This window comes from Nicotiana tabacum, chromosome 20, assembly GCF_000715075.1.
Source record: "Nicotiana tabacum cultivar K326 chromosome 20, ASM71507v2, whole genome shotgun sequence".
Classification (NCBI taxonomy): Eukaryota; Viridiplantae; Streptophyta; class Magnoliopsida; order Solanales; family Solanaceae; genus Nicotiana; species Nicotiana tabacum.
This window is the reverse complement of record NC_134099.1, coordinates 149923965-149937085: the sequence shown is the minus strand read 5'-3', so window position 1 is coordinate 149937085 and position 13121 is coordinate 149923965. Positions and strand designations below refer to the sequence as shown.

General features: G+C 36.7%; 1 protein-coding gene across 1 annotated transcript; it reads right to left on the bottom strand.

Moving 5' to 3' along the window:
* Positions 1-9768: 9768 nt before the first annotated feature.
* On the bottom strand, positions 9769-12898 carry LOC107801063 (glycosyltransferase BC10-like). Its single transcript, XM_016624332.2, has 2 exons — positions 11849-12898; positions 9769-10691 (listed from the first exon to the last, which is right to left on the bottom strand). Exons 1-2 carry the CDS (start codon positions 12470-12472, stop codon positions 10050-10052), a joined length of 1266 nt encoding a protein of 421 aa, XP_016479818.1. The 5' UTR covers positions 12473-12898; the 3' UTR covers positions 9769-10049.
* Positions 12899-13121: the final 223 nt, after the last annotated feature.

Below are 13121 nucleotides of genomic sequence, written 5' to 3'. Positions count from 1 at the left end.
AAGTTGTAATTAATGGGAAGGAAGAGCACTAGGGTCGTGGCATTACCTTGGTGGCTAATTGACGGGTAGATATTACTTAGGTTTGATTGACTTATTTGGGGCTTATGCTATAACCGTTGCACAATTTTACCCACTCTCACACCTCTCGGTAGAGAAAGTGATTTTACCCAATTGACTCTCTCGAGACCAATTGGGTTGGCAAATTAGACCAAGCAACTAGGGTTCAAGTAGGGTGATTACTCTCTCAAAATTTACCCGTTAATTGGGACTATCATTTCTCATGAGTCCATCCCAATTCCTTGTTGGGTCAATTTTGAGGTCATAAACTCTCTTTCTCAAGAAGAGTTAAACCCACAAAGCTTGAATCAGTGTTTGCAACCACCAATTCTAAATTAAATCATAAAATCAACCCAAATAACAAACACCCATAGTCAATCTAACCCTAGATGGCAACACCCATCAATTACCCACACTAGGGTTGAGCCACAACCCTAGCTAATGGGTTTAGCTACACATAATTAAAGAAGAAACTGAAGAAATAGATGAAGAACTACACATATTAATTAATTACTAAGAAGAAACTACAATAATCTATTGTTAATGGGAAGCAAATATGCCAAAAATGGCTACAACACCAAGCGCAGCTGTTCTTCTGTTCTCAGATCTAACGGCTCAATAAAAAAATAGTTAAATGTTCTATTTATACTAGGCTGGAAAAATTAGACAAAAATACCCCTATGGAGTCAGCGCGGGCCGCACAAAATGGACCGCGGCCGCACTGGCTCTTGGGCTTCAGTTGTTTGATGACTTGAACTGGGGGATGCGGACCGTGTGGGAGTGTACTGCGGCCGCGAAGGCAACTGGCGCGGTCCGCGCAGACGTGACCGCGGACCGTATAAGGACAAATGCCCTTTGTGAACCCTATGAACGCGGACCGCACAGAGCAGGAGTGCGGCCGCGATGCTTCTCCGTGGGCCGCATAAATCCTACCGCGGCTGCGTGACCTTAAGCTTGAAAATGTCTAGACTCTGAACCTCCTAGTGCGTCCGCGGTCATTGTTACGCGGTCCGCACTAGGCCCCTTTTTTCTTCACTTCTCTTGGTCTTTGATACTTGAGCGGGTTTCACTCCTTTTTGAGCCGATCTTTGACATTTCGTCACTTTGTCAATCAACCCAGCAATCAAGCACAATTTGTGAGCATTTTGGGACTGTTTTTGTATCAATTTATGCTCAAAGCATAGGCAAGTAGGGACATAAACACTTTAAAATCCTAACTTATCAATTCCCTAAAACTTAAACCTTTGCTTGTCCTCAAGCAAACAAAATAAGACCCACCCCTTAAAGGAACATCCAAGTAATTCCAGCTATCCTAAAATAACTTCAACAAGCATCAATTGGGACTAACAATTGCCCTCAGTACGAATGCATCATTAACACATTTAAAACTTTGAAAACTATGGATCAAGTGTGACACAAGAGCATCAAGAGTTGACACATTTCATCAAAGAGCTTTTCTCACTTACTTTGGTCATTGTGGAACCCAAACTCTCACATCCTCAACTCTCCCTAAGCAAACCTCACCTTTTAAATATTGACACACAAATCGAAGCAAATGAAATTTCACTCATCTCTCTCAAAAAGGAAGGTCACAAGTCCGGCTCTAAGTACCATATGCTTGCCCCTTATGTAAATATCCACTAATGTAAGCTCCCTTCAACTTAAGATCAAATAGGGATTTTGTGGAGTCATTGTGAAGGCTTTTAGGCAAGGGTAGGACATATTTTTATTCACGTGGGTTCAATCTTCCCTTAAGCACTTCTTTTGATTCATTTCGGCGCAACTTTCTTGGCTCTTTTTGAGGATTTCACTTCTTCGCAAGGGGTTAGAGAGATACATTGTCACTCTTTCTTATACAATTCAAAACATTTCTCCTTTTTCTACTTTCTCCACGCCTTTTTCACTTTTGTTTTCCTTGAATCCCTTTTTATTCTTGTTCACATGGGACTTTCTTTTTTGTCCTTTTTCTTTTCTTGCTTTTTTTTCATTGCCTTCTTTTCTTTCTTTTGTACCTTACTGCTTTGCTTCCTTTCTTGTCTCTCCCCCCAAACTTAGATTTTTGCCATTACTCAAGGGAAGATTTGGGTGACGAGAGAGGGTAATCGTTTAGAACGGGTATAGGCTTGTAGCATTGGTTCTTGAAGGAAAAAGGTTTAAGGCTCAAAAGGGTTAACTAGGGATTATTTCATTAGAAGGCTATGAAATTGTTTAACTTAGCATTTAGATCAAGGAGAGCCTATAATCATTTCTCAAGTCAAAGTTCACCTAGGATTTTGCCTCAACAGACATTCAGGGCAAGTTCTAGACCATTGGCTTGGGACTTGGACTCAAATTTCAATTCCTCACCACACACGCTAGGGATTTGCTAAAGACATCGAGTCGAGGGACCACAACGACCTTAGTTATGATTTAAACACACAATGGTCCAAAAAGACCACATGATGATCGTTTGGTCAACGCAAGAGTCTCAAAGCCACGACTTTCACCATCCTGAACATAACATTATGTCTTTGACCATGGGATCAAAGGCAAATGTGCTAGGCCCAAGTGAAGCTTTACTTGAGGTGCCTTTAACTACACTATCAAAAACAAAAGAAAAATCAAAGAAACGGACTCAAACCCTTAAGAAGGTTGTCACGCCATCTATCATTGGGAAGAGCCACCCGGTTCGCACAATACTCAACCCTTGGAAAGAACCATGGAATTAAGAAAACCAAGGGCTTATTGGAAACGCCAAAATCAAAACAAGCGGCTACGAGCCTAACTACAAAGCTAAAAACGAAAATTTTGCGAAAATAGAAAATAGAATGAATATGTAAAATAGGGGAGTAGAATATACAACGGGGGATGAATATATACAGAAATGTAAAGTTATATACAGCCCAAAGTAAAAAAAACAAAAAATCAATAAAAATAAACTAAGAATCTATATATATACAGTCATCCAGAAAAAAGTAGGGCGTCCCTACGAATAAAAGCTGGCATTGTCCTCAATGTCAACTATCAGATAAATATCAAAAGAAAAGAAAGGATATAGGATCTCCCTATGCCTGGTCCGTCTGCATGGGATCATCAGTGGTCCCCAAGTCCTCTGTATGTACGGGAACCTCAGACTGGTTCCCGATCTCCTGCTGCTCAGCTGCTGGGACTGGGGCCTGCTCCTAAACCGGCTGACTGATAGGTGCATCACTGGAGGGGGTCTCTTGTGGGTCTGGTAGCTCAATAACTGCACCAACTGAACTGGGGAGCTTCCTCTTCTTTTTTGGGGGCCTGGGTGCCTGCTCCTGCTCCTACTGTGGCTATGGCACTGGTGCTGCTGCTGGAGCTGGATCTGCTGCTGGGGGTGGATCCCCGAATAACAAGTCTAAAGGCATCTGGTCTGCCAATAGCCTGTCCACATCAGTCCGTAGCACTCTCACCGACTCCTTAGACGCCCTTGACTTCCTCATCTCTTGTGCTCCTTGGCAAGCTCCCTCAAAGCCTTGCCATGTGAATCCACCGCCATAGTCAAGGCGTCCTGAGTCCTCATAATCTTCTCCTGATTTTCCTGAAGCTTCTTTAGTGTGTCCTCAATGGACTGAGGAAACTGAGTAGTGGAAGGTGCTGGATGGGCCTCAACTGTAGCAGACAATGTAGACAACTTGGATGTCGCAACTGACATCTAGTTGTTCAAACTGGCTAGTGTCCGAGTCAACTGCTGGGCCGTGAAAGGATGAGTCCGGGAAGAAGGGACCCCCGTGTCAACTGAAGTACTGGGACGGACCAAGTCACAATCCCCAATAGTAAACGACCCCACGCTCATCATCAAGCGTGTGTGTCACCTCAATATAACACTACGATGTGCAATCCGAGGTTTCAAACCCTTAGGACATCATTTACAATCATTACTCACCTCGAACCGGCTACAACTCTAGCTCGCGACGCCTTTGCCCCTCGAATTGGCCTTCACGTGCGTCGAATCTAACCAAAATCAGAACGAATACGTCACAATATGCTAAGGGAACAGAGCCCAAGTGAAAACAATCGAAAAATATCAAATATCCCGAAATTAGCAAAACCCGAGCCCCGGACCCACTTCTCGAAACTCAGAAATTTTCACATCATTAGATTCCTTATCGCTCCACGAGTTCATACATACCAAAAGTTCTCAATTCCGACCTCAAATGGTCCTTCAAATCCCAATTCAAAAGTTCAAAATACCAAGCCCTAGTTCATCCATTTTTTTATCTTAAATTCTATGAATTTCTAGGTTAATTTCACAATAGAATCACGTTTTAGGTTCAAAAATCTTACCTCCAATCAATTCTCCTTAAATCTCTCTTCAATCACCTTCAAAAAGCTCTCAAAATACTCTGCTATGGAGGAAAAATGGCTCAAAATCGCGGATAAAATGTCTTATAAACTTTCTGCCCAGTTCTGATATTCCTTCTTCGCGAACGCGGTCAAACACTCGCGTTTCGTGATGCGCAAATTTAACTTGACCAGATTTCCTTCTATGCGATCGCGACCAAGGGCTCACGAACACGATGCTTTAGACTCCTCAACCTACGCGAACGCGGTCCCACTTACGCAAATGCGAAGAGCAACAGCTCCTGGACCCTTCACGCGCCAACTCCACTATGCGAACGCGACCTACCCTCACGCGAACGTGAAGCACCAGCCTCCCACCTTCCGCGAACGCGAGGCCTCAAACGCGAACGTGAAGGCCAAACACAGACCACCCCAAAATCCTTCTACGCGATCGCGACTCGCCCCACGCGATTGCGAAGGCCAATTTCGTCTGCAACAACTGAACAGTTTCTGCAATTATCCAATACCAAAACTAGCCCGATTGGCCACCCAACACTCACCCGAGGCCCCCCGGGACCTCAACTAAAGCCACCAACACATCCTAAAACCTCATTCAAACTTGTTCCAATCATCAAAACACCTCAAACAACACCAAATCCACCAATTCACATTGAATTCAAGCCTAAGTTTTCTAAAACTTCCGAAATACGCTTTCGATCAAAAACCTAACCAAACCACCTCTGAATGACCTAAAACTTTGCACACACATCCCAAATGACATAATGAAGCTACGACAACTCTCGGAATTCCATTCCGACCCCTGAATCGAAATCTCACCTACCAACCGGAAATTGCCAAAATCTCCACTTCGCCGATTCAAGCCTAATTCTACTCCGGACCTCCAAAACCACTTCCGATCGTGCTCGTAAGTCACAAATCACCCAACGGAGCTAACCAAATCATAAAAATTCCGATCCGAGCTCATATACAAATAAGTCAAATCTTGGTCAAACCTTTCCAATTTCAAGCTACAACTGAGAACTGTTCTTTCAAACTTATTCCGATTTCCGTAAAAACCAAAACCAATGATTTACATCAGTCATAATACATCACACGAGGCAAGTCATGCCCGCGAACTGGCGAGCGAAGTGCAAAAGCTCAAAACCACCGGTCGGGTCGTTACACTTAATTACCAATTATAGACCATAAGGTTTTTTAACTGTACATTAATTGTACCTTATATCACTCTTACATTTATGGTACTGTATATTCCTCCAAATCCCCCCCCCTCCCCTCACGTTTCTCTCTCCCAACCCCACACCCTTACCCACGTATCACCACACACCCAGAAATCAGAAAAACATTGAAACCCTCTGCTAAATCCAGAAAAACAATTGAAACCCTCTACCATTAACGTCCAAAATCAAGGTTTTTTCTTCTACAACCAGTCAATATTGAAGTCAAATCTTCAAAGTTTCATACACATCAATAACTTTTGATGGTTATGATTTTGGGTTCCTTCAGTAACATAGGAGAAAAGAAAAAGAGAGCAGCAATTCCACCATTGACAACCATTAAAAAGCTTTGAAGCTTTGAATTCAAATTTGGGTTTTCAAAAATCATTATTTGTTTGGATTGGGTATTGTTGTAAATAATTGGGAATATGGTTTGGAGTTTATATCTCAATTTTGAGGGGTTTTGATGAAGATTAGACTTGGTTTTGGCTGAATTTCAGATTGAAATTCGAAGAAGAAGAAGAAGAAGAAGAAGAAGAAGAAGAAGAAGAAGACGTATATTGCAGAAATTGTAGAATGTTGTTTATTTATTTTTCTTGAAGAAAAATTGCAGAAATATTTTTTTGGATTCCATATTTAGCATAGCAGTTTCGTAAGGAGTAACAAGAGCATATAGGAGGATCACAGAATTGTAGCATAATCGGAATTTTCGACATAATTGCTTTTTTTGCAGAAGATTTGTAGAAGTTTTAGTCGTTTTTTATTTATGAAAACAGAAAACAAAGCATCTACAATAAGAATACAAATAATCTACAATTTATCGATAAAATATCTACAAACTGGGTACATTGAATTTTAATATCCCAATTCTCATTCAATTGTAGCATAATTGGGATTTTCGACATAATTGCATTTTTTGCAGAAGATTTGTAGAAGTTTTAATTGTTTTTGATTGTGAAACAGAAAACATAACATCTACAATCAAGATACAAATAATCTACAATTTATCTACAAAATATCTACAAACTGGGTACATTAAATTTTAATATCCCAATTCTCATTCAATTGTAGTATAATTGGGATTTTTGACATAATTGCGTTTTTTTCAGAAGATTTGTAGAAGTTTTAGTCATTTTTTTATTTGTGAAAACAGAAAATAAAGTATCTACAATCAGAATACAAATAATCTATAATTTATCTACAAAATATCTATAAACTAGGTACATATTTGGACTCGAAATGCTTCCCTTGAAATGTGTGTTTCATATTTTTGATATATATTTTTGTACAAAACAGTATTAAATCATCCACTTAAATATAATTTTTATACAATGTTGTTCAACTTTCATACAATAGGTAAATGAATAAAAGAAAAATAAATAAACAACTGTATACAATGTTTCTACAATTTATCTATAATTTCTGCAATATACGTCTTCTTCTTCTTCGAATTTCAATCTGAAATTCAATCAAAATCAAGTCTAATCTTCACCAAAACCCCTATTGAGATATAAACTCCAAACCATATTCTCAATTATTTTCAACAACACTCAATCCAAACAAATAATGATTTTTGAAAACTCAAATTTGAATCCAAAACTTCAAAGCTTTTTAGTGGTTGTCAATGGTGGAATTGTTGCTCTCTTTTCCTTTGCTTTGTATTTTCGCCATAATTGCTTTTGTTGCAGAAGAATTATAGAAGATTTTGTCGATTTTGATTTGTGAAATCAGAGAAAATGTTGAAATAGAGTTTAGCGCAAAAAACAGCGTACGGAAATTTTGTAAAGAAGTCGACGATGGTGATTACTGTGCGTGATCTGCGTTGGAAGATCTGGAAAATATGTAATTCTCCTTTTTTAGGGCGCTTAAATAAGGAATCATACAACTATAATGATTCCTTATTTAATGCATTGTGTATATTATGTAGAAATACTATTAGCATGAATGGTAATATGTAAACTATGAACATATTTAGTAATATAGTTTCTTATATGGTATAGGATGAAAATTTCTCATATGCTAATGACGAAGAATGTTCCCTTTTTTATTATTATATTAAACCAAACTCTGAATAAATTAATCAAACAAAAGCATTCAAAATTTGCAATCGTAAAATCATATGCTCATTAAAACTAACAAAGGATGACAAGTAAACAAAGATTTCATCATGCAATGGATAACAAAACGAAATAGACCAAGCTAAGACATCAAAAAAATAAAAAATATTACATTGTCAAAAAAAAAAATCAAGAACAGCGTGAATCTAAAAATTCCATTTTCAAATTTCACCTAATGCTTCAAGCACATTTATTTATGTAAAAGAGCAGTGAAAAGTTTGGACCTTTTAGAATGCATTTTTTTAAAATTAAGTCGCCTGATCTATACTTAACAACCTAATAATAAAAACTAAGAATGATAGTAACCTTGAACCAAGTTCACAACATTAACTAGTGTAATAATTAGGTTCATCAGAAGTAATCCTCTGATAGCCGACAAATTTTTAGTCCAAATTTAAGCGAATGTAAAATAAACTAGTCTACTTCTTATAATAATTTCGGCACTCATGCATTCTTTTAACGAGCAGGAAGTAGAATAAGAACCAAAGAAACTGAAAGGAACTCGGATATGCGACTCTTCTTCACTTTCAATCGAATAGAACAAAATTACAAGGTTGAAAGTTACCTAGATTGCAGAATTTTAAACGCAGCAACAAGGTAGAGAAAAACGGCAACTAAACCCAGCCAAAACCAACAAGAACTAGCAGCAAAAGACACCCGAAATAAACCAAAAAATCAAACCGAAACTAAAGCCTAGAAACTAAATTTACTGCTTTTATTTTTGGAAGATTTTTTCTTGGTTTCAGCTTACTTTACTATAATGTATTCAACTGCTCCTCGGGGACCCCTCTCTTTATAGTAGTAGAAGGTCCTTGAGGTTAGGTTTTGCCTTAACCAAAAATATGCCCAAAAAATGAGAAAAGGACTGTCCTTTTTCACTAATTTCAGACACAAACAAAAGTAGATGTACTCCCAACAACTCCAAAACAGTAAAAGAAACCAAACATGTACACTACTTCATCATTTATCTTTTACCCTTCACAAATTAATATCAAACTAACTAACCAATTAAAACCAATGTAAAAGCAAAAAATTCAGCATTCAACTTAGCCAATTAAACTAATGTTTATATGATCAATCCAAGGGGAAAAAAATAAAAATCTATGATTAGGCAAGACACGTATTATAGTGAAGTAACTAACTAATAAAACTATATAGTTTAATCATGAAACTACGCCGTTTGGACCAGGTCTTGACAGGCCATTTATTGGACCAGGTATGACCGAACTGGGCTCAAACTTTGGGCCAATTTTGGTTCAATATTAATTAAAATACACTAACCCAATCCTTTTTCACTCTAATGAAATTATAGTCTTATTTAGTTCTAAAGAAAATATGCAAGTAGAAAGAAATTTTTTTTGGTATATATAAATTAAGGATGCAAATTAAAATATAAAAAAAAAATTAATACTTTTTAATTAAGGAATTCACATATAAATATACAAATAAATTCAAAGAAAATTAACTAAAATAGCTAAAACCATCCAAAAGTTAGTTTTTTTGTAGGAATTAAAAAGCATACAAAAATTAGGTATTCATAACATGCATAAGATCCAAAGGGAAAATAACTTTGCTCGCCACTATATTGAAGGAAATGATTGATACCGTAAGAAAAATGAGTAGATAATATTGACCAAGAACAAGAAGGAAACAAGAATAACTTATCAAAAAATACTATGACGTGGCAAGCCAATCTTGAAAGCGATTTCGGCCCGACTGCTGTTACAGAATTCAATGGTGTGTGTGGGAGGGGGGGGGGGAAATCAACCCGTTTTGCATTTAGGACCAATTTCTCATGTGTGCGAGACCACTCTATTTTTCTAGCTCTTTACAAGTGCAACAAAGAGTAATTCAATTTAAAAAGAGGAAGAAACTTTCCACAATAGACGAGGGACACTTTGTTTTTCACAAAAGACAAAGTAGTAAAGAAGGAAAAAAAGAACTACAGAAAACTCTTTGACTTTGCATTACCAAATATAAATAATACCACCAAATGCAACTTCAAGCAGGAGTATAATTTAATCTAATATATATATATATATATATTAGTCTATCTCCACACAAAACAATCCATCAGTTGTGACAAAAAAAATACACAAGTGATTTTTGTTCATTGTCACATTGAAAATGAGGTAGCACTCTATACGACCAAAAAAAGGCCTATCAAGAAAATAAAAGAATTACATGACATTGCATTTGCTTTTGATTTAATTTTAATAGAAACTAACTCCTACAAAATCTTCCTTCTGAAAATAATGTTAGGAAAATTGTGCCTTCTTTAGGCACGAGTGACCATACGTAAAATTAAACCGTTGTGAAGTGAGAGATTATATGTACAAAAATACATATATCAACCGAACATCATGACCTTAGGAGCAAACTTCAAAAGCCTATCCAATGAGCTAGGCAAAAACTTTCTTGCAAAAAGATAACACATACTTGTAGGCTCTCCATTATATTCACACTGAATTCCACTTCTCATTTGGTTTAACAACTCCTTTGTTACCTCTGTCCTAGCAAACTTCGTTGGATGGGGCCCACCTTTTGTCCAGTCAACCCAAGTCAACGTTCTGTTGCCATTTTTCCACCAATATCTCATAGTTACAAAAGTTGGCAAGTAATGTTCATCGGAGTAACATGCTGGCCTACAAAATTCTTTGAATAAATTGAAATACTTTGGCTCGGTGATCACGTCGACGGCGATCTCCCGGTCGAGTTCGAACCATTGGGACCCTTTTCGCCATTGTTCGATGGTCACCCATGGTGTCATCTGGCTATTGTAACGGCCCCGTCCAACGGGGCCCCATTCATCATAGGACTCCACGAAAGTTCTCGTGGAGTTCATGATATAGGTGTAGATGGCAGTGAAGTTGTACAAGGGGATGCAAGCCTCTGAAAGCAGCACAAAACGCTCATTTGACATGTCAAGTAAGGCATTGGCTAGTAACCTTCGTTCTGCTTCGACCATGCTGAATTCTCCCCAGTCCACTCTCTACACATTTTGCCAACAATGAGGATATTATCAAATTAAATAGAGTTATAAAATAACAATCGTACAACAAAAAAGGTCAAAGAAGCTTCTTTATGTAAATTGAAATAACACATATACACAAGCTATGTGATAACTAGGACAGTTTTTCATATGCATTGAAATTAGCATTCTGCATATAACTAAATTAATATTATATTATGAACTTCCCACTAAACAGTGCGGGAAGTACAAATGTAGTCACCTAATGAAAAGGAAATCCAACAAGAAGTATAAACCCAAATAGCAGCTCACCTAATCTGTTAAATTATAAATTGCCGAAGGATATAAAATATATTTACAATTCACATATAATATATGTATAATTGTATATAATCAATACATAATCTATATAAACCGATTAGAAAAAATAAACATTGAATGTTACCGGCTATTTGTATAACAATCTTAAACTGGCCGAACCCAAAATTGAAAATGGTCAAGTCAAGCCCAAAGACAAGATGTATTGGTCCACTAGATTTTTTAAGTGGAAATGACACTAGGTACTCACTTTTAAGCATGCTGTTTAAAATATATCTATATTATAATGTATTTAAAGATTACCTAGTTCGCTCAAATTTCAGGACACGTCATCCTAAATTTTAAACCTCGAGGTTCAAAATTCAGGACATCGTGTCCTAAAGTGTGAAAATTGTGTCTAAAAATTCGATCTTATGTCCTAAATTTCAGGATATAGAAATTCAGGACACTTAGTTCTAGGGTGAATTGGCTAATTTAGATACATTGTAAATTATGGATATATTTTAAAAAGCAGAGTTAAAAGTAGAACTTGGTGCAATTCGCCCATTCTTTAAGAAGTCTACTATAAAAATTCTCTACACAATCCGCTCACATACATAACTTAAATACTACTACAGTCAAATTAATTTCTATATAACAGCGTTTTGTTCCAAATTTTTTTCATAGTTATAACAAAGTATTGTTATAGAAACCATATATTATAGCATAAAAATTGGTTCCAAAAAATTGACTTTTATTGTGCATGATTGTTATATAGCGATGATGTTATAGAGAGGTGTGAGTGTACTAAGCAATAAGATAAATGAATGAAGCATTTAGAAAAACTATATAATTGCAATTGGCGTTTATACTTAACATACCTTGCTTGGTACTCTTCTGCCATGAAAAATAGGTCCTTCTTCAGGTGCAATTCCGTTGAAAGATGGTTGTGAATGAATATAAATGGAGTAACGCCCTTCATTTCCTTTGAAAAATCTTTCCCAAAGAGGAGCCAATGGCAAACTTCCTCTTGCTAAAAACATAAATGCAATTTTTGGGGTACGTTTAAATGGAAAATTCCTAACCTTAGGAACCATTGAAGCTCTCCATATTAACTCTTCGTCGTTCATATCGTGCATGGCTTCTGGAGGCTTAATATAATCTGTTAACCCTATTCTACCAACCCTTTTCGTCTTAATATTATTTTCGACGCGACGATCATTATTTAATTGTACGCGTTGTTGTGGCTGTTGATTCGAAGGTAAATTCAATGGCTGAGATGGTGGAGGATTCAGTTTTGGTGTTACTATAAGTGGAGAAGGTTGGAAAGAAAATAATTTTTTCTTTAACGTAATTGGAACATCTTTGAGATAAAAGCTTACTGAAATTCCTATAACCAAACCAGACCCAAAGAAAAGGAAATAAACAATAAGGCTATGAATGTACCTTTGTGAATTAAATAATTTTGCTGAGGTAAACTGATTTTGATGTGTTTCATGCTTCATTTTCTGATCTAACAACTATGATTCTAAGGAGTATAAGAGAATAATATAATCATATATTTTTGAAAAAAAAATGGAATATAATTGTGTGTACCTAGATGTGATTCCTATGTTAAGTTACCTCTTCTAATATCGTACATAAAACTAGATCTAATTATATAAGATCAAGATAGAATGCAATATCACCTAATCTTTACCAGTGGGACTGGGATTATTACATGAACAATGTACGAGTAAATAATGGAGGAAACTTGATATTCTAATCATTGTCGGAAAATGTAAAAGTAGTAAAGGTAATCAAAGGTAAATTCTGAGGGTTGAATCTTAATATTTTTTTCATCAGATTTAAGCTGTATTGGATTTCCAGGTGATTAAGATATTGAGAACAAAGATGAAGGAAGATGGCACAACAGACATAGGAAGAGAGAGACAAAGAAAAGGGAAAAATTAGTTTGGATTATGCCAAGTGGATTTCAATTTCTCCAACAAAATTATGTCTCATAATCCTTCTTTATAGGAAGGGAGCAAAGCTAATGACCACTTAGACTCTCAATATTCTCATGCTATCTATATGGAAAAGGAAAAAAAAAACTTCAAATACTACCCTGTTGTTAACTATGTAGACAAAAATACGGGGTATTATCACTTTTAG

Coding starts and splice junctions, on each gene's coding strand:
- LOC107801063 (XM_016624332.2), bottom strand. CDS start 12,472: ATGAAGCATGAAACACATCAAAATCAGTTTACCTCAGCAAAATTATTT. Junction 10,692..11,848: donor GCAGAAGAGTACCAAGCAAG/GTATGTTAAGTA, acceptor CAAAATGTGTAG/AGAGTGGACTGGGGAGAATT.